This window comes from Rhinolophus hipposideros (assembly GCF_964194185.1).
Source record: "Rhinolophus hipposideros genome assembly, chromosome: X".
Taxonomy (NCBI): Eukaryota; Metazoa; Chordata; class Mammalia; order Chiroptera; family Rhinolophidae; genus Rhinolophus; species Rhinolophus hipposideros.
In genome coordinates, this window is record NC_138046.1 from 80,695,327 (window position 1) to 80,720,208 (window position 24,882).

The 24,882-nt window shown below is 41.8% G+C and overlaps 1 protein-coding gene across 14 annotated transcripts in view; it reads right to left on the reverse strand.

Annotated features, from left to right (window-relative positions):
- Positions 1-24,882, reverse strand: part of ARHGEF9 (Cdc42 guanine nucleotide exchange factor 9) — a 363,131-nt gene that overhangs the window by 100,744 nt on the left and 237,505 nt on the right. For 10 of the 14 annotated variants that reach the window (XM_081042536.1, XM_081042539.1, XM_081042538.1 and 7 more), the window contains one exon: positions 13,230-13,409. In XM_081042536.1, coding sequence (XP_080898662.1) covers positions 13,230-13,355 — 126 coding nt within the window. In that variant the 5' untranslated portion in view covers positions 13,356-13,409. Of the gene's footprint in view, positions 1-13,229; positions 13,410-13,917; positions 14,074-24,882 lie in introns of all 14 variants that reach the window. The other 4 variants (XM_081042534.1, XM_081042545.1, XM_081042533.1 and 1 more) reach the window with 2 other exon arrangements.

Genomic DNA, 24,882 nt, shown 5'->3' on the forward strand with positions numbered 1-24,882 from the left:
TGTGGAGAAGAGGGAACCCTCACACACCATTGGTGGGACTGCAGATCAGTGCAGTCACTATGGAAATCAGTATGGTGTATCTCAAAAAACTAGAAATGCAACTACCTTATGACCCAGCAATTCCACTCTTAGGTATCTACCCATAGAAATCCAAAACGCTAATTTGCAATGTGAGATATAGATAATGTATTACAGAACTGTATACCTGAAATCTTTATATACCTATATACCTAACTTTACTAACAATTGTTTCCCCAATAAACTTAAATTTAAAGAAAAAAAAGGAGAAATATATGCACCCCTATGTTTATTGCAGCTCTATTGAAAATAGCCAAGACATGGAAACAACTGAAATGCCCATCCGTAGATGACTGGATGAAGAAACTGTGGTACATTTATACAATGGAGTATTACACAGCCATATAGAAAGAAATTTTACCATTTGCAACAACATGGATGGACCTAGAGAACATTACATTAAGTGAAATAAGTAAGACAGAGAAGGACAAATACCACATGATCTCACTTATATGCGGAATCTAAAGAAAAGAATAAGTGAATGAACTAATCAGAAACAGTTTGGAGACAAAGAGGAAAAACTGAGGGTTGCTAGATGGGCGGGGGGGTGGGGATAAGGGGGAAGGTGAGGGGATTAGAAAACAGTCGGTAACCACAAGATGGCCATGAGGTTTTGAAAATTAATTTGGGGAACGTAATCAATAATGTAAAGATTTTGTAGGGTATCCGATGGACATTTGTCTCATTAGGGAGACCACCTCAGGGATGATATAGATGCCTGATCACTGCACTGTACACCTGAAGCTGAACAACAATGAATGCCAACTATAATTTTACATATATATGTATATATATATATATATGTGTGTGTGTGTATATATATATGTATATACTTACAAGAAGCGGAGTACAGCATTAGGAATAGAGACAGTGGAAATGTAATGGCACTGTGCGATGTCAGAGGGATATTGGATGGGGGGAGAGGGGTTCATACAGTGTGAGGGATGTGAATGATAAACGTCTAAGTATTACTTTGTCTTGTGCACCTGAAACTAATAAAAAAAATCCTTCCAGGGTTTCTCTCCTCTTCCCTCCTTTGGGCTCACTCTGCTCCTCCATCTCCTGCCCTGTCATCTGTTTAATTTCTATGTTCTATTTAGTAGGGTCAAGACAGCTGATGAAGTTATTTTACGGTGTTTAGGGGCAATTTCACCATCTAGGTCCTCTGCTGCTGAGTAGGGGGCAGTAGGGTGTAGTGTGGTGGGTGGTTGTGAAGTGGTGGTAGTAGAAGGCAAGGAGAGTCAGCAAAGTTAGATCCCTAAATTTCTTCAACTAATTTTTAACCAAGACTTTCAGACCCCAACCACCCCAAATGTATTTTTCCTTTTATAGCTGCATCTTTTCCCAGCAGAAAGGGGGAAAAGCAACGTGAAATAGAGAACCGGCTATTTATGAGGTAGAAAAGGCCTTTCTTTCACCTTTAAGGAAATCATCTGCACTTGCAGCAGGCTTTTATTTTGCTTCTCCAGTACCATCCCTGTAGAAGGATCGAAGCAGAAGTACCTGGGCCTTGCACCACTGTAGATGTTCTGTTACCTAAAACCCCATCCCAAACCTCCCTCTCAATGCCTAGATACCTCATCCAAAGTCAGCCATGTGATTCCAATGTCTCATGTGAGGAAACAGAAATGAAGCTGAGTGAATCTGCCTGCCAGCTCTAGGTGTTTCTGTTCTGGAGCTGAAGGGTTGGTTATATCTGGGGATGGGGGTGGGGGTGGGGAGCTTTACTTCTAGCCTACACTTGCTCCATTTCTTTCTTTATTGGAGCAGATGGAGGACCAAGGATTGGAAGGGAAGGTAAGAGAGAAGCAGGTATGCTCTAAAGACAAACTTGGTAGGCTTGGAGATTTCATAGGCTGAGTCTGCTCACAGGTATGTCCAGATCCCTCTGAGGGGGTCAGGGAAGGGAGAGGCTGGCCGTTGCAGAGTCATACAGAGGTCTGAAGACAGCAGCCTAAGTCATGTTACTGACAAGCGCGGCTCTTGTATGGCTTATTCAGGGGAACTTTTGGCCCCAGGCCAGGCCAGAAACATGTTATCAGTAAACAGAAGCTAAGAATCCTGCCATCTTGGAATTGGAACTGGAAGATAAGGAGGAGCCAAAAGACAACTGCCAGGGCCAAGCTGGCATAAGCTGGCAGCCCTGATAGGACCAAAGACACTGCTTTGCTGGGTGGCTGGCTTCGGCAATGACCCAATCCTTTGCCTTAACTGTGGCCTCTCTCCTCAAGAAAGCCAGCTCAATCTTCAAATTTCTCTCTCAGGGAAAGAGCAAGCCTAATTACTCATGGGGGCAGATACTTCAGAGTTGCTAACCTCCTTTCACTCCAACTAGCTCTTTTGAGCCCCAAAATAGTCACAGCAAATGGGGAAGGTACTGGATTGTGAGCCCCAAGAAACTCAGACTTCAGGTACTAACTACTCTAAGTGACCTGGGTCTCTGGAGAAATTACTCTCTGTGCTCTGGTTTTCAGCTATAATCAGGGATTGAGCCTCTTTGCCCTGCTCTGCTAGCTTTAGAACTCTATAGGAGAGAAGGCAAAGTGTGGCCATGCCGGAAAAGACCATATCAAACTCTAGAATGCTATTCAAATGTCAGGGTCTAATATTTGAGAAAAAGCAGGGCTCATAGCCCCCATTTTACTGGTGAGAAAAATAAAAAGTTCAGTTATGAAGATATATGGTAAAGATTATACCATTCTCAAGCACTGGATGTAAGATGTGAAGTCAGTCCCATCTGACTTGCAGGCAAGTCCTCTAGAATTCAAAATATGTCCTAGGGGGCGTGGAACCTTAGAACACAGTCCCCGTGGATGACCAGCTGGCCTCAAGCAAATGGAGGTGCTAGGAAAGTATGCGTGCAGCCCTCCCTTCCCATGGTGTTTCTACTTACCTTTGTTTTATATACATCTTTTTGTTTTCTTTTGCTTACTTCCTTTCCTTGCTTCCTCATGGTCACTTTTCCCCTCCAAATCATTCTCAGGCAAAGGTTTGATAACAATCATCTATACTGCAGTATGAACAGGCTAAAGTTCATTGTCCCTTTTCTTCTCTCAAGTCTGGATCCTAAAGCAAAGTTGTAATTACAAAATGAAAGGCTCTGACTCCTAATAAAGAACATCCTGGCTTCAGAGAGACAGGGGGAGAGGCATATATAAGGAGGTGAGCCTTGGGCCTTGATATTTATACTTCTGGAAGCTTCCTACTCAAAAGATATGGGTAGCTTTGGCAGGGACCGAGAACACACTATCTCTTAAGAGTGTGGCTGCTCAAAGGACAGGAAGGCACAGCTTCTGAGCTGAATTGCTTCTTCGTGCCATCTCATGTCATCTTCCGTGGTAGTAACCACTGGCTGGTGCCTCAGAGAAATAGCCTTACCACCTGGAGATGGGGTATTACCTGTTAATGTGACAATGGTCCCTCCACCCTCTATTCAATATCTCTAGTACCACATCAAATCTTTCCTGCCACACTGAGCAGCTCCATCAGACTATGCTGATGCACAATTCTGAGTAGATGCAGGCTGGTAAACACAGGTTATCCTGGTTCTAAAATCATGGAACAATCTCAGATTGGTGCAGATAGGGCCTTTAGAAAGCACCTGGTCCAACCCCTTGACTTGTCAGTTGCGACAGTGAGACCCAGAAAAGGGAGGATCCCTAACTGACATTCCCCAGTTAATCAGCAGCAGAGCTGGCCCTTCAATTCAGGTCTCTTACTTCCCAGCTCAATGTTCCTTCTACATTCACTGCGCACTTCCTGCAAGATAATCTGACAGATGTTTCATTTTTTCCATTCCTAGGAGTCCCATCATTCCCTGTTCCTCTACAGAGAATGCCCCGCTCAACACACACAAGCTGACCTTTGATATGCTTACATGGCACATATCCAATAGAGAAGGGCCACTCAGTTTCAAAAGGCTAGAAAAATTCCTGCCCAAAGCTCCCTATTCATATGCCTCTCTTGCCCTCTTAGCATCATCCACCTGACCCCTTGGCTCCTGTAAGGCAAAAGACTTAGCAAAAGTCAGCCTGTGACTAAGATCTCACTGGATCTGAGTTGCAATCCTAGTCAAGGAAAGGGGAGAATATTTAGGTCCCCTAAGGACTGACAAACTTAACTAATCAGTCCAGCCCACCAAGCTCAGGAAATAACAACGTCAGTGGTGGGCTCTGGTCCCTGGCCTACTTTTCCTTTATCCCTATCCTGTGGTAGAAGAGAAAGTGTTTCTGAAAGATAATGGTACCTATATGTATTTAGACCAGGAGGTGTCAGACTCCCTTGTTGGCTGGACCTTTAACAGAAGTGGTGTACATGAGGCCTAAGCCCTCAGATCTTTTGCCCTGTGGCTCATATCGTAGAGATAGGCAACCAGCCTTCATGTCGTCCAGAAATGACTACCCTGTGTTAATTTGAGAGATTAAGTCCATTTTGGGAACAGAGCTAAAGCAGGAAATGTCAATTCTCTCCGTCAATGCTAAGGCATCCTAAATAAGGTTCTTCAAAGATGACTCATTTTGAACACCAAAAAGGAGACCCACAGGCTTCTGAGTATGGTTTCTCTGGTGACCCTCTAATAAGCAGAACAAGGAGTGTAGGAGGAGGCTATCAAGATGCCAGATACCTTCAGCCTTTTCTGCCGAGTTCAAGGAGGTAGGAGTTGCTAAGTGCTGTGCAGTCGCTTTTGTTCAGGGCTTAGTCAATGCTGGCAAGGAGATATTAATAACACTAGTAATAAGGAGCCATGAGGAGAAAAAGGTAAGAGATTTACTCTGATTCATAATAATATCTATATTGGTGGGAAAAGAAAAAATATATATACATATATACACCATATATATATATATGATTTTCCAAAATTTTGTACTTCCCAAAGAAACTCAGAAACAGACTTCATCTTCAAACACTCAACCAATCATGGTCTTCCTCTCCTCAAGGCATCATAACCACCAAAGCTGTGTAGACATGGTACTAGGGAGGCCCAAGCTGATCCCTAAATGAACCCAGGGGTTGACTCCAGGTTCCAGATCAGAGCCTTCAACTCAGTAAGCCAACCCAAGTCACTACTTCATGCTATGGCTCAACAACAGGGCCTTGGAAGGGAAGCTCCACCAGCAAGAGAACAATTCAGAGTGTCTTCCACTGGGGCCAGCTCTTACATATCATCTTCCTAGTGAAAAAGCAACATGTTTCAAGAAATTGGCTTACACTACAGAATAAGGGCTAACAGCTTTAAATAAGGAAGTAGTTCAGGCTTTGCTGACTGATGCCAGCTAGGTTCTCAGAAGTCCAGGGTGATTTAGTTATAGCTCTGCTTGGCGGCTGGGGGACAGACTATGTGTATTACCCTCAAGACTGCTTTCAATTTGGGGATTCTAAGAAAGACCTATGGGGTCGCCTACTTGAATATGAAGGAAATCACCTGGGTCAGGTAACAGCCAGATTTAAGGTTCTCTCTGAGTTGGACACTGCTCCACATTAAAAAAAAAAAATCCCCTCCAATTAGCCAAAAGATGTACTGGATAATGTCATCCAAAGCATGTGCACATTGAGAAATCATTAAGATGTACTATGTAAATGCAGATGAGTGCTAATAAGGCCGTCTGAAATTCTAGCATGGAGGAGAGAAATCTCTGTAATCCAGGGAGAAAAGCCCTCCCTGCTAATGTCAACCTCAACTCACAGATACTGTAATGAGTCACCTCTGGGACCCCGAACAAGACCTTCTACATGAATGGTTAAGGCTAGAGGCCTAAGTCTAGTTGAAGCTAGAGTGGATAAACAAGGGCTGGCATATCTGAACTCATCCCAAGAAAGCAAAATACTGTGGCATTAGCCTGGGATTGGAGGTAGGTCCTCAAGTGTTAAGTCTTGTTAGCAGCCCAAGCATACCCTTTCTTGCTGGTTCTATGGCACAGAAAGCACAGAAATAAAATTTAAGAGGGGGTAACATCACTAAAAGCGCCAGATTAGGATGCACAAAGAATCAGTCCCTCCACTGAAACAACCTTTAGCTGACAAAGACTGACAGAACCAACTTTTTGAGAATACTGGAATCTAATCCAAACTTTACAGCAAACAGGGGACTGACTGATGCAGAAAAGAGCAGCTAAAATTTGGTAAGAGAGTGTCAAGGCATTTTTGCAAACTTGCCTACCATGCTCTATTCCCCAGCAGCTGAGAGAAGGATGGCCCACATTCCTCATGCAGCTTGCTGGTGCCAGTGAGCTAATTGCTTTGTTCTTAAAATACAGTGGCTATGTGTTTTGACCTATTTGGCCCTGAGGGACAAGCACAGAAGCTTACCTTTGTTTTGTACACCCACCCCCTCGTGTTGAAGTGGCTTTTGAGGCTGTGTCTGCCTCTGTCGAAAGATTTAAAGACATATATTGCCCATGCTCCCCCAGGGTAAGGAATGGTGGAAGGGGTAAGCAGCATACAGACCCAATATCACAGGAAGGAAGAGACTGAGGCAGAAATTTATTGAGAGAATAATGACTCGGAAAGGCCACCATGCATACCAAGGAATGTGAAGTGCAACACACATGCTCTGGACCAGATGCATGCTCAGAAAAAGCCTGAGAGGATTGTATGTTTGCATTTCTGGAGGGTCTATGGGTTCCATGCAAGCAGGAAAGTAGGAGAAGAACACTAAGGCAGGGTTGTGGGCAGCCTGGAGTAGTGTTGAGGGAATGCCCCAGCTCAGAGACAAGCCTCAAAGACCAGGAGAGTATTTTTTGTTTCATCTTGGCTCCAGGTATTTAAAGAAATCATTGTCAGGTCACTTGCTGACCAATGAGATAACAGAACAGAGACTTCAGTGACAAGACTTCAGATGACAAGGAATACAGTCTGCAAAAACAGTTTGGAAAAGTCACTAAACAAATGGACAACTGCAGCCCTCAACAACCAACAACAATAAACCCTGGGAAGGGGAGAGAATTTGATTTCCAGAGTTATTACACTATAATATTCAAAATGCCCGGTTTGCAACAACAACAACAAAACATTACAAGGCATACAAAGAAACAGAAAATTATGGCCCATTCATAGGAAAATATAAATTGACAAGCACTGTACTTACTAGACAAATCAGCTGTCTTAAGTAATATTCAGTGGGCTGGGTTCATGTCCTTGCTTGGTCACTAATTCTCTACATGAGTAAGCAAGTCACTTCCATTCTCGGGGCCTATGGTTGCCCGGGATTTATACAATGAAGAAGTCAGGTTGATCAGTGGTCTCAAGCTGGGACCTGGGGGGACAATTTAGCCCCTAAGGATGTGTTGTTTGTCCCTTACAGTTTTTCTTTTCAAAATGTGAATTACTTGTCAACATCTTTAAAATACAGGGATTTTTACATAAATTCAATTCCTATCTTTTCTTGAAAATACTGAAAGATCTCAGTCCACTGGACTTCCCTCCTTCCTGTATCCTATCCCACTGATGAGAACCAACCAACTCCCTTTTGCTCCCTTTAAATGGAGCACAGATTTCCCAATTAGACATAGGCCACCACTTACCCCAGTCTCAGGCTGCTTTACTCTCGTAAGTTACCTGACTGGCCCCTGTAAACATCACGTTGGCCACTCCTGGCCAAAATGGATCTTTCCAACTCTAACTAATACTGCAAGTCTAGGGTTCCATACAGGTGAAAAGCTTTCCCCAAGTGCAACCAAAAAGAGATACTACATAATTAAAAGCCAAGTAACACTGTGGAATAGTGGGCTTCCCTATGAACAGGAGAGGTTTAGTTTTTGTGACATCTGATCTGTAGAACTGCAAAGAATGACAGTAATGACCTGATTAGCTCATCCTTTCATCCTCCTGCCTCCAGGCAGGTGGGAAACCAGAGAAATCTAGAATCTAAGGAAAGAAAGAATATATATGCCAATGGCACCTGAGCAAGCACTTTACTTTCTGACCAAAACCATGACTTTCCACATAGGTCTAACCTACTACTAATAATAACAGGATGCTATGTGTCCTGAACAGAGCCTGCCTTTAAAGTAGGCTGCAAGCCCTCCCCAGGCCATAGCCCAAAGTCAAAACAAAGACTCCTTTTTATATGGCGACAAAGGAAGAGCCTGAATAATTCAGAGTTAGGGCCTGACATTCAAAAGGCGGCCCACCACAGGGGTGGGATTTGCTATTCAGAGACAGAGTCATATCCTAGCAGTCTGTTCTTAGTTCCCAGGATGAGAAACCACCCCAAGAAAGCAGCTGAAGATGTCAGCAGCTAGATATGGGGACTGAGGTTCACCAAGCCATAATTCACTTAACCCGACCAACTGCTGGGAAGGTACATCAACCTCTGCATTGCTCTTATGAAGCCATGTCCCCAGTACAGAAAGGAGAGAATCTGAGAACCCACACACACGTACACACATACAGAATGCACTTCTGAAATACAGGAGAGGCAGATATTTGACTGGGTGGAAGACACATATACCCAGCAATTTCTTGTACAATAGCTAAAACGGTATCACACTTCCTATTTACAGGTATCCAGCATACCACAGGTTAAAAAGGATTTTCACAAGACTCAATTATCCCCATTTTACAAGGAGGAAAACCGAGCTTCAAAGATACACAGGAAGCTGTTCAAGCTGCACATCTATTAGCAGAACTGAGGCAAGAATTTGGGTTTCTCAGACTCCACGTTGTGTTTTAATCTGATTAACGTCAGGTAGGGCCAGCTTGGACAGAACTGCACTAAGCACCCTTGATTATCCAACGTAAGGCTGGGATGTTCACACAGCAATGAGACTTCCAGGTGGCGAATGGAGATGCCCTGCTACATCAGTGACTAATTTTGTCCAATGATCTATAAAAGTGTACAGTTGGTATGTAGTTAGGGTAGAAGTCTTGTCTTTGCTACTATACTTTCATGTTACGTACCAAGGATGATGTTCTCCAGGAGCTACTAAATCTCAGCTCAGGGTCAGTCCAGATAAATTAAGTTCACTGCAGTGCTATTTACAATAACCAAGATATGGAAGCAACCAAAATGCCCATTAATAGACAATTGGATAAAGACAGGTGGCACATATATACAATGGAATATTACTCAGCCATAAAAAGAATGAAATCGAACCATTGTGACTACATGGATCGACCTAGAGGGTATTATACTAAGTGAAAAGAGTCAGACGGAGAAAGACAAACATCATATGATCTCACTTATGTGTGGAATCTAAAGAACAAAATAAATGAATAAACAAACAGAAAGAGAACACAGAAAAAGAAAACAAACCAATGGTTACTATATATGGGAGGGGAGTTGGGGGACTGGGTGAGAAGGGGGAAAGGATTAAGAAGTACAAATTGCTAGTTACTAACTAGTCATGGGGATGTAAAATACACCATAGGGAATATAGTCAATAATATTATAAAACTATGTATAGTGTCAGGTGGATACGAGATTTATCAGGGACTGATATAAAATAATACTGAATGCCAACTATAATTGAAAAAATAGACACGGGGATGTAAAGTATCACATAGGGAATATAGTCATTAATATTGTAATAACTATGTACAGTGTCAGATGGGTAAATAGACTTATTGGGGTTACCACTTGGTGAAGTACATAAATATCTAATCACTATGTTGTTTTGCACACCTGAAACTAATACAATATTGTATGTCAATGGTAATTAAAAAATAAATTTTTAAAAATTGAAAAGAAAAGCCCATGATCATATGCCAAATGTTTGGGAGTGCCAAGAGTAGAACTCAGGTCTCTAATTTGCTAATAGTTTCCACAATACCATTCTACCCACAACCAAAATCAATGTAGAAGAATGGAGGTAGCAATCTTATTTTTAAATATCTACTAGAAAAGAGCTTCCATAACCTCCATCATTTAATCCCTTGAGTATCCCACAATCTTGCTAAAAATGTAAACCTACACATAAATACTCATTCATGAAAATTGACAGGTCTACCTTGGAACCAATATTCACATCATTCATGCAACAGTAGCCTACCCCACCATTTCCTTTTACTGTCGACACCACAATAGCTGGCCCCTAAGTTCCATGGTACTTCCCTTTTAGAGATCTGAAGATCATTAGACTATTACTAAAACAAACAAACAAAAAGGTTTATAATGATCAGATGCTTATCTGAATACAATCTGAGGCAACATTGAATGTTATCTTAGTTTCTCATAGAATAAACACTGGTATAGACAGAATACTGGAATTCTAAGTTATGATTTCGGCTCTGCCATTAATGATCTTGGTCTATTATTGCGGTCCTCAGTCTAGCCTTATGCTATCTGATACAGTAGCAACTAGCCACATGTGGCTAATGAACACTTGAAATGTGACTAGTGTGAAATGAGATGTGCTGTAAGTATAAAATACACACCAGATTTCAGACTTAGCAAAATATATCATTAATATGTTATACTGATAATATATGACATTATATAATATTTTGGATATATTGGGTTAAGTAAAACATTAAAATTAATTTCACCTTTATCATTTGTTTTTTACTTTTAGTGTGACTGGTAGAAAAATTTTAATTATGTCTGTGGCTTGCATTTGTGTCTCATATTATATGTCTATTGGACTATGCTTGTCTAGACCAATGGTTCTCAATATCAAAGATTCTGATTTAACCAGCCTGGAGCCTCAGTTTTTGTTTTTGTTTGTGTTTCTGTTTGTTTGTTTGTTTGTTTTGTTTTTATGTTACTCAAGTGATTTATTTCATTGTGCAGCTGAGAACCACTAGGCTATATTGTATATCATGCATGCCTGGCCCATCCAATGGTCTTCTCAAAGGTCAGAGTCAGGCCACCTAAGTGGCAGTTTGGACTATTTACTTGGAGGATCACTTTTCCTGGCCTTGGATGGAGGAGAATCAATGTCAGCTCATTGATATTCTAAAGCCTGGCTCTGCCATTAGCTTCCCTGACCCATTATGCCTTGCTCAATCATTCTGTTCCATCCCTTGATATACTGTTTATTATAAAAATGACATTTCAATGAAAGTGAAATACATTTGGATTTGGGTGACATATCATTGTGTGCAGTTTAATCCTTCTTTTAAAAGGGGGTGCTGTCAGTCCAAGGCATACAAGCTGTCTGTGTACAGTGCCTCATGCTAGCTCCAAAGGCCCACGGTTATTGATGTGCTCTTTCTGTACATCAATGCTACCCCTGGGACCGATTCATCAACCAGCAAAGCTGAGCTAGGACACAGATGGCATTTGGAGACTCATGATGGAAGATGACACATACGTAGAGGAAAAAGAAGACTGGATATCTCATTAGGAGATTCTCAGGACAGAAGAGGATAAGAGGCCATTTTGTCTACCTTTCTGCTTCTGACCAGTGCCCTTACCTAAACCATTCCAACCAGTTAACAGTGCTTCCTGGGATTGCAACCCTCCAAAGAAGAAGACTTCTTTCAACTACTATGGCCAGCCTTGATTTATAGACCTTCAGGGAGCTAATAAGGTGCTGGTGGGAATGATGGTGAGGATAATGACAATAAAGTAAGTCACCATTTGCCAAGTATCCACTGTGCTAGACACTTTCCTTACATATGATCTCATCTAATCCTTGTAAAAAGTCTGCTATCTCTATTGTTCAGATGAGGAAATCAAGGCTCAGAGAAATGAAACATCTTACCAAAAGCCAAAGAGCTAGGAGGTAATAAAGCTAAGACTGCATCTCGATTGTCTGATTCCAAATGCCCTGTTCCTTCCCTCATGTCACATTGCCATCATTCTAATCCTGAGGTCCTTCATCCTCCAAGGGCCCAAGCCACTCTGGTCTTCTGTTTGGGTCAGGACTTCAGCCTTATTTTACAGAAGAAACTTCAGCCTTATTTTACAGAAGAAACTAAGAGTGATAGACTGTAGTAAGGATAGTCATCCTTACTACATCCTGATGTGGCATTGTTACTTGTATTGCCACAGAGCTATTCTCACGTGTATTATCTAATTCACTGTGACATCCCCTGGTATGAAAGAATTGCCAACACCATTTTGTGGATGGGGAAAATCAGAGCTTACAATTGTTAAAGAGCTAATTCTTAATTCTAAGAAAGACCAAAAGCTGGGTCACGAGACCAGTGCTCTTCCCCCTAACATCCTGATAACTGGTGACCCAGAGGAAGCAAAACTGCTAAAGAGCACCCTCCCAAGTGCCCTTCTGTTAAGGCCCAGGTTCTTCATGGTGCAGTGTCAAAGGGGCCATGGCTTTGAAGCCATATCAGGCTGCTTGCTTCCCAACACAGTACATCTTGGATCCCAGCAACGTGACTCTCTTGCAAAAAGTTAAGATTTCCAATGAGTAAACTCTAGCCCCAGGTAGGGAGCCCATACTCTTGCATTAGCAGCTGAAGACAATCCTGAGACAACACACAGGTGTGTTCACATTTCCCTAAATGAGAGAAAGGAAGCACAGAGGAGTGACAAAGGAAGGGGACGGGAGGGGAGAGATCTATAAAAAGAAAGGATAAAAAAAGAGGAGACAAGGACAAGAAAAAAAGCAGAAGAGAAATAAGAAAGGTAAAAGTTCACAGCAATATAGAGTTAAAAGGGTCTTCAAAAACCATCAAGGCCTGGAGTGGCCAGATGGCTCAGTTGGTTAGAGTACAAGCCCTGAACAACAGGGTTGCCGGTTTGATTCCCACATGAGCCAGTGAGCTGCGCCCCCAGCAACTAAAGATTGAAAATGGTGACTGGGCTTGGAGCTGAGCTATGCCCTCCACAACTAGACTAAAGGACAACGACTTGGAGCTCATGGGTCCTGGAGAAACACACTGGTCCCCAATACTCCCCAATAAAATTAAAAACAAAAAAAAACCCCACAAAACAAACAAACAAACAAAAAACCCATCAAGGCCAAAAGGAAAATGATTTGTACAAAGTCACAGTGGGTAGGAGGCAGGGGTCAGGAGGTGGGGATTGTTAAAATAAACAAGATAAAAAAGGAAAAGTCTCAAAATTAGAAGGGAAAAAAAGGAAAGAAAGCCCAATTCTTGGGTAGGAGACCGAAAAAAAAAGGAGTAAAATATCAGAGGAGTCACCAGGAGAGGAATGAGAGGGAGAACAGGGGCTGGTGAGGGGGAAGCCAGGGACAGGCAGCCAAGGGGACAGGAGAGGAGAATGAAGGCTGACTGACACTCACCCTCACAAAGCTGGCAGGAAACCATCCCTCCTCATCGTCGATCTGGCCCCACCACCAATCCTTGTTGGAAGCATCCAAGACTTTGATGACGTCGCCAGCCTTAAATGCCAACTCCCGGTTGGCCATGGTGACGTGATCCCATACTGCCTCGGCACTAACGATGGAATCTCCAGTGATCAGCTTAGGAAACAAAATGAGAATGTTTTCAGTCCATAGAGCTGGCTACTTTACTTACCACTTCCCCCACCCACAGAGCTCTACAAATTTATGGAAAAAGTCACATACTAGTAGTGAAGGGTGGAGGTGAGAGAGATGGCACTGGAAATCGCAAGTGCCACAAGACAAACAATAATGTAAACTCTCCATTAGCCAGTGAGTGGAATGACCCAGAATGTGAATATGGACTACATAGGCCTCATGCTTTTATCCCTACTCATGACCTCCTCCTCCAGGGAAGAATAAAAGCTCCAGTCCATCTTTCCTTAGTGATTCAAGGCAGCCCTGGGTCTGGGATGAGTAGAGGCTGAAATCAATGGCTAAAGCAAGGCTCAAGCATATTTGATCTAAATTATCTGGGGTCCTCCCCCATCCCTCCTCTTCACTGAAACTGACCAACTGAGAGTTGGTGGTACATTTTTAACACTACTCTATCCCACCCCCAGGGGTTACATAGCATGGCATTCCTTACACACAATGGACCCCAGTCCTGCAGCCTCCTGTTCTCACCCACACATGATGCCATCCAGAGAGGTCATGGGTATGAAAGAATATGGCTTTCTGTGATGCCTCGCTCCCAAGAAACGCAACCTTGGCACAGATTCACTCAGTGATTGGTACAACCACCCTGTGAGGTACATAGGGAAGTCTAGGTTTATTTCTGTATTTGACAGATGACAAAACTGAGCCACAAGGAAGTTAAGGTGTTGAGCTCAGGGTCAGCCAGCAAGGCAGGGGTTGTGCATAGACCCTAACCCTGGTCATTAGACTTTGTGGCCATCATGACTGGGCTGCACACAGCAGCAGGCAGACATCTATCGCTCTGCCAAACAAACACACACCACACACACACACGTTCATATTCACGACACTAATCTAAGCACAGCGATGAGGATGGTATAGGGGAATAGTCTGGCTCTCTCTGGATACCATCCTGACCACTGTGTTATTTGTTTTCTTTTTTCCCCAACTAGTTCCAGCCAGTATGGAACATCAGTTTTCCTGGCATTTAGAGAAACAGATTCCACAATAGAGAACATATGGCCTGTTAGGCAAAGGACTCAAGCATTCTCTCCCCAGCACTGAATTAGTTGCTGAACATGTCCTTTAGAAGTCAGCTTTTCCATCAACCTGCTTTGAAGAAGGACTGATCCCCCAGGGCATCATGGCTCCAAAAGACCAATGACAAAGCAGTTTAAAGACAACACAGACAGACTATGGAACATATGACCTCTCACACGGGACTGCCTTCCAATATATCAGCTGAAGAATAACCCTATAGTCATGAAATTAATGCACAATCTCTACCTCTATCTCTGACTTAGTTAAGGCATTCTGTCGGCCAGCCCCTGCCTGGGGCATCCTTCATTGCTCAGGGTTATAGCCATTGTGCCTTCCACAGGAGGTAAGGCATAGGGGGAGCTCCTCAAAATGGACATAAAAGAGATTTCCAACTGGACCTTTTATAATACCAGCTTTGAAGTACCTCATGCTTTACTGTTTACAAAATATTTTCACATCTACGGAATCACTTGATCCTTACTGATTGAGCTGAGTCTCACTATTACCCATAATTAAAAATGAGGAAACTGAGGTTCAGAGAGGTGGCCAGGTCCTTTGACCAATCACACAACTAAAATTATGGAGACTCGTCTTCTGACCACATAGGCTCCAATACCCATCATACCATACTACCAATGTCTACTAATTAGCAATTAGGTAGGTGCAAAGGTAATTGGGGTTTAAAAGGTGAAAAATAATTGTAAAAACCGCAATTACTTTGCACCAACATAATGTAATAAACTCACAGAACTCCATTTACAATATCATAAACCAGATGGCTCCCATTCTTAAAAAAAAAAAAAAAAAAAAAAAAAAAAAAAAAAAAGGACGTCATCAAAATGGCCACGTGAGGTGAGCTTCCGGAAATCTCCACTGGAATTTACAATAAATTGAAAAACTATCACTCTACAAAAGACTCCCTGCACAGCAGAAAGGCAAGATGAAGAGTCTCACTACTGAATTCACCTAAAGGTGGGAAAATTGCATGAGCGGAGGAGGGAGTGGAGAAGTGCACAGACCGAGCTGCTGGGGCACAAGACGCAGACCTAGCTCAGTGCTCCATGCTCGCTGCATCCCAGAGCTACAGCAGCTGTGGGTCAGGGAAGAACTTGGACTGCTAGGGCTCCGTTTGTGGACCAAAGGGCTGAGGGGACAGCATATAACATGGCTGAACCCAACGCTCATGGCAGAGACCTCGGGGCAAAGACTGAGGGAAGAAAGCTGAAAACAGTGGTTTAAGCCCTCACTGCCAAAGAGAATGGAAGCCTTAGGCACTGAGACTAGCTCCCTACCCACCAAGAGCTTGCGCCGCCACCACCTGCCCAGTGCTAGAAGCAAAACACTAGCAGTGTCAGATCAAAAGAACAGAATATTTGAAGTTCTGAGAACTGCGGTCTGCAGACACAGATTCGCAATCCAACTAGCTCCAGCAAAGGGGAGGGAGCTGAGGAAGCAGGACCAACTGTGTCGGTGGTTGCAGCAATTACTCTGGGACAATTCTCACAACTCACCCCGCCCCTGGCCCCACATATCTGGGCGGGTCCCTGCAGGAGTAAACAGAACTGCTGAAACACACAGGCTCTGAATCTGGAGCAGGAAAAGCTCTGGAACTTCAAAAGCTCTCTGCAGCCCGACAAAGACGCAGTGCCCTATGACCCAGGCAAACTGTTAAAAGAGGAGAAGCCAGCCTTCCAGGGAATCCCCCAATTGTGTGAGAAGCTGGAATCGTGCAGAGAAAACATACCACTACAGTGTGAGAAAGAAAAATAGGCTACAGTCGGAGAGAAAATAAAACACTCTACCAACACGTACTGAAAAACAAAAGAAAGACCTCTTCCTATCAAACTGTTGCAGAACCCACTCCTGTAGATGTCCAGGAAGAGAAATAATAAACCATTAATTTTCATGAATAACCAAGGCAACAAGAGAGCTCAGAAAGAAAGTAAAAAGTCTCCATAAAATGAACCTAAAGATCTGGAAATATGTGATTGAGTGGCGATCAAAATGGCGACGGGAGGTGAGCCTCTGTAAAGCTCCACTGGAATTTACAACTAATTGAACAACAATAAATCCACAAATGACTCCATGAATAGCAGACAGGTAAGATGAAGAGGCCAACTGCTGAATTCACCTAAAGGTGAGCTAATCGCACGAGCAGGGGAGGAGGGAAGGGAGAAGAGAAGAGACAAAGCCGCGCGGGCGCAGGACGCAGACGTACCTCAGTGCTGCCAGCTCGCTGTATCCCACAACTACCACAACTGCCAGAGAGGGAAGAACTCGGATGGCTAGGGCTCCACTAATGGCGCACAGGGCTGAGGGGGCAACAGATAACACGGCTGAACTTATGACTCACGACAGAGACCTCGGAGAAAAGACTGAGGGAAGAAGGCTGAAAACCCAGGTTTAAGCCCTCACTGCCGAGCAGAGAACAGAAGCCTTAGGCATTGAGACTAGCCGCCAGCTACCTACCCTCCCAGAGCTCGCCGTGCCCCCACCTGCCCAGCACTAGAAGCTGAAGAGTAGCAGTGTCAGATCAAAAGAACATAATATTTTCTGTTCTGAGAACTGTGGACCGCAGACACAGGTTCACAGTCCAACTAGTTCCAGCAAAGCGGAGGGAGCTGTGGAAGCAGGACCGGCTGTGTTGGTGGTCACTGCCATTGTTCTGGGCCACCTCTCACAATGCACCCCACCCCTGGCCCCACCTATCTGGGCGGATCCCTGCAGGAGTAAAAAGAACTGCTGAAATATACAGGCTCTGAATCTGGTGCAAAAAGACCTTTGGAACTTCAAAAGCTCTCCGCATACCCACAGACACTGCGCCCTGTGACCCAGGCGAACTCTTAACAGAGGAGAAGCCCATCTCCCAGGGAATCGCCCCATTATGTGAGAAGCTAGAATAGTGCACAGAAAACATACCACTACCGTGTGAGAGAAAAAAAAAAAACAGGCTGCAGTCGGAGAGAAAAGAAAACATTCTACAAACAAGTACTGGAAAACAAAAGAAAGACTTCTTCCTATCAACTTGTTGCAGAAGCCACTCCTGTAGATGTCTAGGAAGAGAAATAATAAACCATTAATTGCCATGAATAACCAAGGCAACAAGACAGCTGAGAAAGAAAGTGAAAAGTCTCCAGAAAAAGAACTTAAAAATATGGAAAAATGTGAATTAAATGGCAGAATTCAAGATTGCAGTTCTGAAGAATCTCAACGACATGCAAGAAAACACAGAAAGGCAGTTTAAGGAACTCAGAAACACAATCAAAGAACAACAAGAGCACTTTACGAAAGAGATTGAAATTTTAAAAAAGGAACCAAATAGAATTTCTGGAGATTAAGAATTCAGTAGAAGGAATTAAGAATGAAATAACCAGCTTAGGTAGTAGAGTTGACCAGATGGAAGAAAGAATCAGTGACATCGAAGATAGAAATGGGAAATTACACAGATGGAAGAAGAAAGAGACTTGAGACTTAAAAGAAATGAAAAAAACTACAAAACCTTTCTGACTCCATAAGAAAGGGCAATATAAGAATAATGGGCATACCAGAAGGAGAAGAAAGAGAGTAGGGGACAGAAAATATATTCAAACAAATTGTTGATGAGAACTTCCCAAACTTGTGGACAGAACTGGATCCTCGAACCCAAGAAGCAAATAGAACACCTAATTACCTCAATCCCAACAGGCCTTCTCCAAGGCACATTGTATTGAAGCTGTCTAAAAATCAATGACAAAGAAAGAATCCTCAAGGCAGTCAGGGAAAAGAAGACGAAAACCTACAAAGGAAAGCCCATTAGATTATCATCAGATTTTTCAGCAGAAACTCAACAAGCCAGGAGGGAGTGGAAACAAATATTCAAACTATTGAAAGAGAAAAATTACAAGCCAAGAATAATATATCCAGCAAAGATATCCTTTAGATATAAAGGAGGAATAAATACCTTTCCAGATATACAGAAGCAGAAGGAATTTTCTAATACATGACCTGCACTACAAGAAATACTAAAGGAGGCTATTCAACCACCATCAACAGGGACAATTTGTAGCAACCAAAACAAAAAAAGGGGGAGTAACAGCCTGAACCAGAATATGGGAATGGAGAAAGTAAGCATGCTAAATAAAATGGAATACTCTTAATATCAAACTTTCTTTTCCATAAACTTAAGGGTAACCACTCAAAAAAAGAAAAATCCAGAACTTAAATATATACTGCAATAAAGGAAGAAGAAGAGCGAAATATAGAATACCACCACACAGAAGTAATAGACAACAACAACAACAAAAAAAAAACAATGGAGACACAGTCTTACCAGAAAACTAAAGAAAAAATGACAGGAAATCTTCACATATCAATAACTACCCTAAATGTAAATGGACTGAAATCACCAATAAATAGGCACAGAGTAGCAGATTGGATCAAAAAACTAAACCCAACCTTACGCTGTCTCCAAGAGACACATCTCAGCTATAAGGACAAGCATAGACTCAAAGTGAAAGGGTGGAAATTAACACTCCAAGCAAATGATACCGAGAGAATATCAGGTGTAGCCATAATGATATCAGATGAAACAAACTTCAGGGTGAAAAGATAACAAGAGACAAACAGGGACATTTCATAATGGTAAAGGGGACCATACAACAAGAAGACATAACAGTCATCAATATTTATGCCCCCAATCAGGGAGCACCGAAATATACCAAGCAACCACTGACAGAAATAAAGGAGAAATTGACCAAAACACAATTATACTAGGGGACTTAAACACATCATTGACACCTATGGATAGATCATCCAAACAGAAAATAAATAACGAAATAGCAGCCCTAAATGACACATTAGATGAAATGGGCATCATTGACATACATAGAGCACTTCATCCTAAAACATCAGACTATACATTGTTTTCGAGTCTACATGGAACATTCTCAAGACCATATATTGGGACATAAAATCAGCCTCAGCAAATTTAAGAAGATTGAAATCATACCAAGCATGTTCTCTGATCACAAGGCTTTGAAATTGGATATCAACTGCAAAAAGAAAGCAGGAAAAAACACAAATACATGGAGATTAAACAACATACTTTTAAAGAACGACTGGGTCAAAGAAGAAATTAGAGGAGAGATCAAAAGATACATAGAAACAAATGACAATGAAAATACATCCCACCAAAATTTTTGGGTTTCAGCGAAAGCAGTTTCAAGAGGGAAATTTATATCATTACAGGCCTAGCTCAAGAAACAAGAAAAATCCCAAATAAATAACCTCATGTTACACCTTAAATAACTAGAAAAAGAACAACAAGTGAAACCCAAGGTCAGCAGAAGAAAGGAAATAACAAAAATCAGCAGAATTAAATGAAATAGAGAACAAAAAGACAATAGAAAAGTTAATGTGACAAAGAGCTGGTTCTTTGAAAAGATTAACAAAATTGACAAACCCTTGGCTAGATTCACTAAGATAGAAAGAGAGAAGACACTAACAAAATCAGTAATGAAAAACGGGAATTTATCACGGACACCACAGAAATACAAAGGATCATCCAAGAATACTATGAAGGACTATATGCCACCAAATTCAATAACCTAGAAGAAAGAGACAAGTTCTTAGAAACATATAGCCTTCCAAAGCTGAAACATGAAGAACTGGAAAATGTAAACAGACCGATCATCAGTAATGAAATTGAATCAGTCATCCAAAACCTTCCCAAAAGCAAAAGTCCGGGACCAGATGGCTTTTATGAAAGAAATTTTTGAAAGAAACTGAAGAAGACACAAAGAAATGGAAAGACATTCCTTGCTCATGGATTGGAAAAATCAACATAGTTAAAATGTCCATATTACCCAAAGCAATATACAGATTTAATGCAATCCCCATCAAAATCCCTATGGCATTTTTTAAAGAAATAGAACCAAAAATCATCAGATTTGTTTGGAACCACAAAAGACCCCGAATAGCCAAAGCAATCTTAAGAAAAAAGAACAATGCTGGAGATATCACACTTTCTGACTTTAGCTTGTACTACAGGGCTAGAACAATCAAAACAGCATGCTATTTGCAGAAAAACAGACAAGTAGACAATGGAATAGAATTGAGAACACAGAAATAAAACCACGTAAATATGGACAGATAATTTTTGACAAAGAAGCTAAAAACATACAATGGAGGAAGACAGTCTCTTCAATAAATGGTGCTGGCAGAATTGGATAGTCACGTGCAAAAGAATGAAACTGGACTGCTATCTGTCTCCATGTACCAAATTTAATTCACAATGGATCAAAGACTTAAGCATCAGACCTGACACAATAAACTGCATAGAAGAAAACATAGGTACTAAACTTATGGACCTTGGGTTCAAAGAGCATTTTATGAATCTGACTCCAAATGCAATGGAAGTTAAAGCTAAAATAAACCAATGGGACTATATGAAACTTAAAAGCTTCTGCACAGCGAAAGAAACCATCGACAAAATAAAGAGGCAACCAACTGAATGGGATAAGATTTTTGCAAATAGTGCCTCTGATAAGGCACTGATATTCAAAATATACAAGGAACTCATGAAACTCAACAACAAAAAAACAAACAACTCAATTGAAAAATGGGCAGAGGACCTGAAGAGACATTTCTCCAAAGAGGACATACAAATGGCAAACAGACGTATGAAAAAATGCTCAACATCACTAATTATGAGAGAAATGCTAATAAAAACTACAATGAGACATCATTTCACCCCAGTCAGAATGGCTGTCATCAACAAGACAAACAGTAACAAATGTTGGAGAGGCTGTGGAGAAAAAGGAACCCTCATACACTGTTGGTGGGAATGCAGACTGGTGCAGCCGTTATGGAAGGCAGTGTGGAGGTTCCTCAAAATAGAATTACCATATGACCCAGCAATCTCACTCCTAGATATCTAGCAAAAAAATCTGAAGACATTTATCAATAAAGACACGTGTGCTCCAATGTTCATTGCAGCTTTGTTTACAGTGGCCAAGACATGGAAACAACCAAAATGTCCTTCGATAGATGAATGGATAAAGAAGTTGTGGTATATATACACAATGGAATACTGTTTAGCGGTAAGAAAAGATGAAATTGGACCATTTGTGACAACATGGATGGATCTTGAGAGTATAATGCTAAACGAAACAAGTCAGACAGGAAAAGCAGAGAACCGTTATTATTCACTGATATGTGGTATATAAACCAAAAACAACAAAAGAAAAGACAAACAAATGAGAAACAAAAACTCATAGACACAGACAATAGTTTACTGGTTACCAGAGGGTAAGGGGAGCCGGGTGGTTCTAGATGAGGGTAAAGGGGATCAAATATATGGTGATGGAAGGAGAACTGACTCTGGGTGGTGAACACACAATGGGATTTATAGATGATGTGATACAGAATTGTACACCTGAAATCTATGTAATTTTACTAACAATTGTCACTCCAATAAACTTTAATTAAAGAAAAAAAAAGAATATGTTGGCATCAATTACCCTGCTCAGGATGCTGCCTGTGATGCTGTTTGAGGTTTCCTAGGCCTAGGTGTGGCTGATTCTACTGCCTGCACCCTTTCTACATTGGAGTTTTCTTTTTAGGGACTCCATGCTTGGCTTCTTCCAGCAGCAGTTGGCTCACTATTGTCCCCACTTAGTCCAGCTGACCTGCCTGGGCCCTCAGGTCAGAGAACCCAGCTATAGCCTGGACAAGGCCAATTCAGGACCCAGTGGCCACAAACCAACTGGCAAGCCTGTTGTCAGGGCCTAGCTGGAATCAATGATAGAACTGTGCAGCACTTCAGGGCCTAGCTGGAATGAATGATAGAACTGTGCAGCACTTCAAAGATCATCACCTTTTAGCCCTCAGTTTGTATATCAGGTATGCTAATGGCAGGAGTGACTTACCTATGATCAACAGATAGCCAGCCTCCTGGAATTTTTCTCCCCTCAACATAACACCATAGAGAATGTAGAAAAAGAAGACGTGGATTTAAGACCACACTCTACTACTTGCTAAGGTATAATGATAATGGTGATGAAATTAGTTGATACACATATCAACTTAAGTATCAACTACTTAATATATGTATGTCAGGCACTATTGTAAGCACTTTACACATATTAACTCATTTAAGCCTCACAGCAGCCCTTTTAGGAGATACTAATACTATTATTGTCTTATAAGTGAAAAAATTGAAGCTCAAACAGGCTAAATAATTTGTCCAAATTTACACAGCCAATAAGTATTGAAGCCATAATTAAAATGCAGATACAATCTGGCTCTCGAGTTTCTGCTCTTAAAAACTATGCTGCCTCTGGGTCTCAGTTTCTTCACCTATTAAATGGGCATAAGTCTATACCGTCATCTACTTCATGAGCTACAACACACTGAACTAAGAGTTGACAGATTTGTGCGTATATAATGAGAGGAGGCTTGATGCAGAAGGGCTGGTAGCTGTATGGGGCTCCTGTGCTCTCTAGTCACAAAGAAAAGCAGGAATAAGGGGATGCTCTTCCCCCATCCTCTACGTTGTTTTAAAAGTAAACTAAATTGGGGCTGGAAATTGGTTTGAAATCTGCCTTTTGTATTCAGGATTATTTTTAACTTGCTACCATTTTTTTCTTTTTTTCTTTTTTTTTTTTTTTTTACAGTTTCCTCTGCTCATCCATTTTCTAACACTCGTTCAGTGAGCTCCCACTAGGTGCAGGGACCTGCTTACTGTAATTCAGGCACAGTCCTTACCTGAAAATCAAAAGCCCTTTAGTGAATGCCCTTCAAGCAATATGCAAAGGTGGTTAAGGGCAGACAAACCTAACTTCAATTCTGGGCTTTTCTACTTTAGAAAGTACCAGTGACAAGGGAGGTGAGGAACTGCCAAGGAGCCAGAGAAACAAACCAAAATGGAATTGTCAGCATGTAATTAAGATACCAAAAAGTACAATATCACAAAAGCCAAGGACAAGAGTTTCAAGCTATACAACCTTGGACCTCAGATTCTTCATATGCAAAATGAGGATTATATCTGCCCCACAGGAAGGGCCACCGACAGAGTGAACGGGATACTGGATGTCCAGTGCCTAAGTCTAGTACAAGACCTTTTTTTTTTTTTTAACAAAGAGACAGGATCATGTGTAGCTACTGGGCTGTAGAACAGTTTTGTGAAGCACTGAAGATATGCCTTAAAGAATGAGTAGGATTGTAACAGAGAAAGGAATGGGAAAGGCATTGGAGATAGAGGAATGTGATTAAATAAAGCCTCAGAGGTGAAGACTATGAGGAATTTGATGGCAAACAGGTAGTGGAGTTTGGAAAGGGCTGGGGAAGGGGAGTCAGAGTGAGAAAGGATGGCTGGAAAGGTGGGCTGGAGTCTGAAGGTTCTTCAATCTAATTTGAGGAAAATACGGTCAGAATTGATTTGGTGTGTGGGGGCTATGTCAATCCTAAATGTGATCATTAAAGCATTAAAGCATGAGGGTAAGTTACAAGGATATGCTGGTTTTGGAAGGGGAGAAAAAATAACAAATATTCTCCTCAGTGTGCTGAATGCAGAGGGCCAGCAGGACATGCAGTAGATTTGAAGACCAAGAGAGGTTAGGGGAGATAGTTATACAAATTTGGGAGTCAATGGCCCAGAAGAAATTGTGGAAACCAAGGAAGCTTGTCCTGGAAGAAAGAGCTTAGAAAGAAGGCCAGAAACCTAGGGAAACCAACAATGGGGGTGAGGATGAGAATAGAAGCCAGAGAAACAAAACAAAATGGGTCTATCAGCACATAATTAGAATAACCAAGGAGTGTAACATTGCAAAATCCAAGGACAAAAGTTTCAAGCAGCAGGAATTGATTAAATTATCAAATGGTACTGAGCTGTAAGAGAGGAAAGCCAATAAAAGGCCATTTGAGAGTAGCTATATCAGGGGTTAAATTCTTTTATTTCTTAAAATGTTGTATACCCCTCCCCCCACCAAAAGCCTTCATTTCCCATCTGTTCTCACCTCTTCATCTAACAAGCCCAGCATAAAGCCAGGAGGTGGTACTGGATTACTCCAGCAAGGTACTCAAATAGCTCTTGGCTTTGGGTCAGCATTGATGTGACTTGTAACCAAATAATGCCAAATCTCCAGGACATTTCAGGTACAGCACCAAATATAGGTCTGCTCTTGCTCAGACTTGTCAGTGAGTGGAACACACAGTGTTCTGCACTCCCACACCAAAGACACTTTTGGGCATGAAGAAGATGGGGAGGGAGAAGAGTCATAATACAATTCATATTAAAGGAATGAGATGCTATTCTTTTTTATTTAAATTTACCAAGACAATCTTCATTTCAAATATTCTATCCCACTGATCCTACAAACATACATCTGTTATTAGA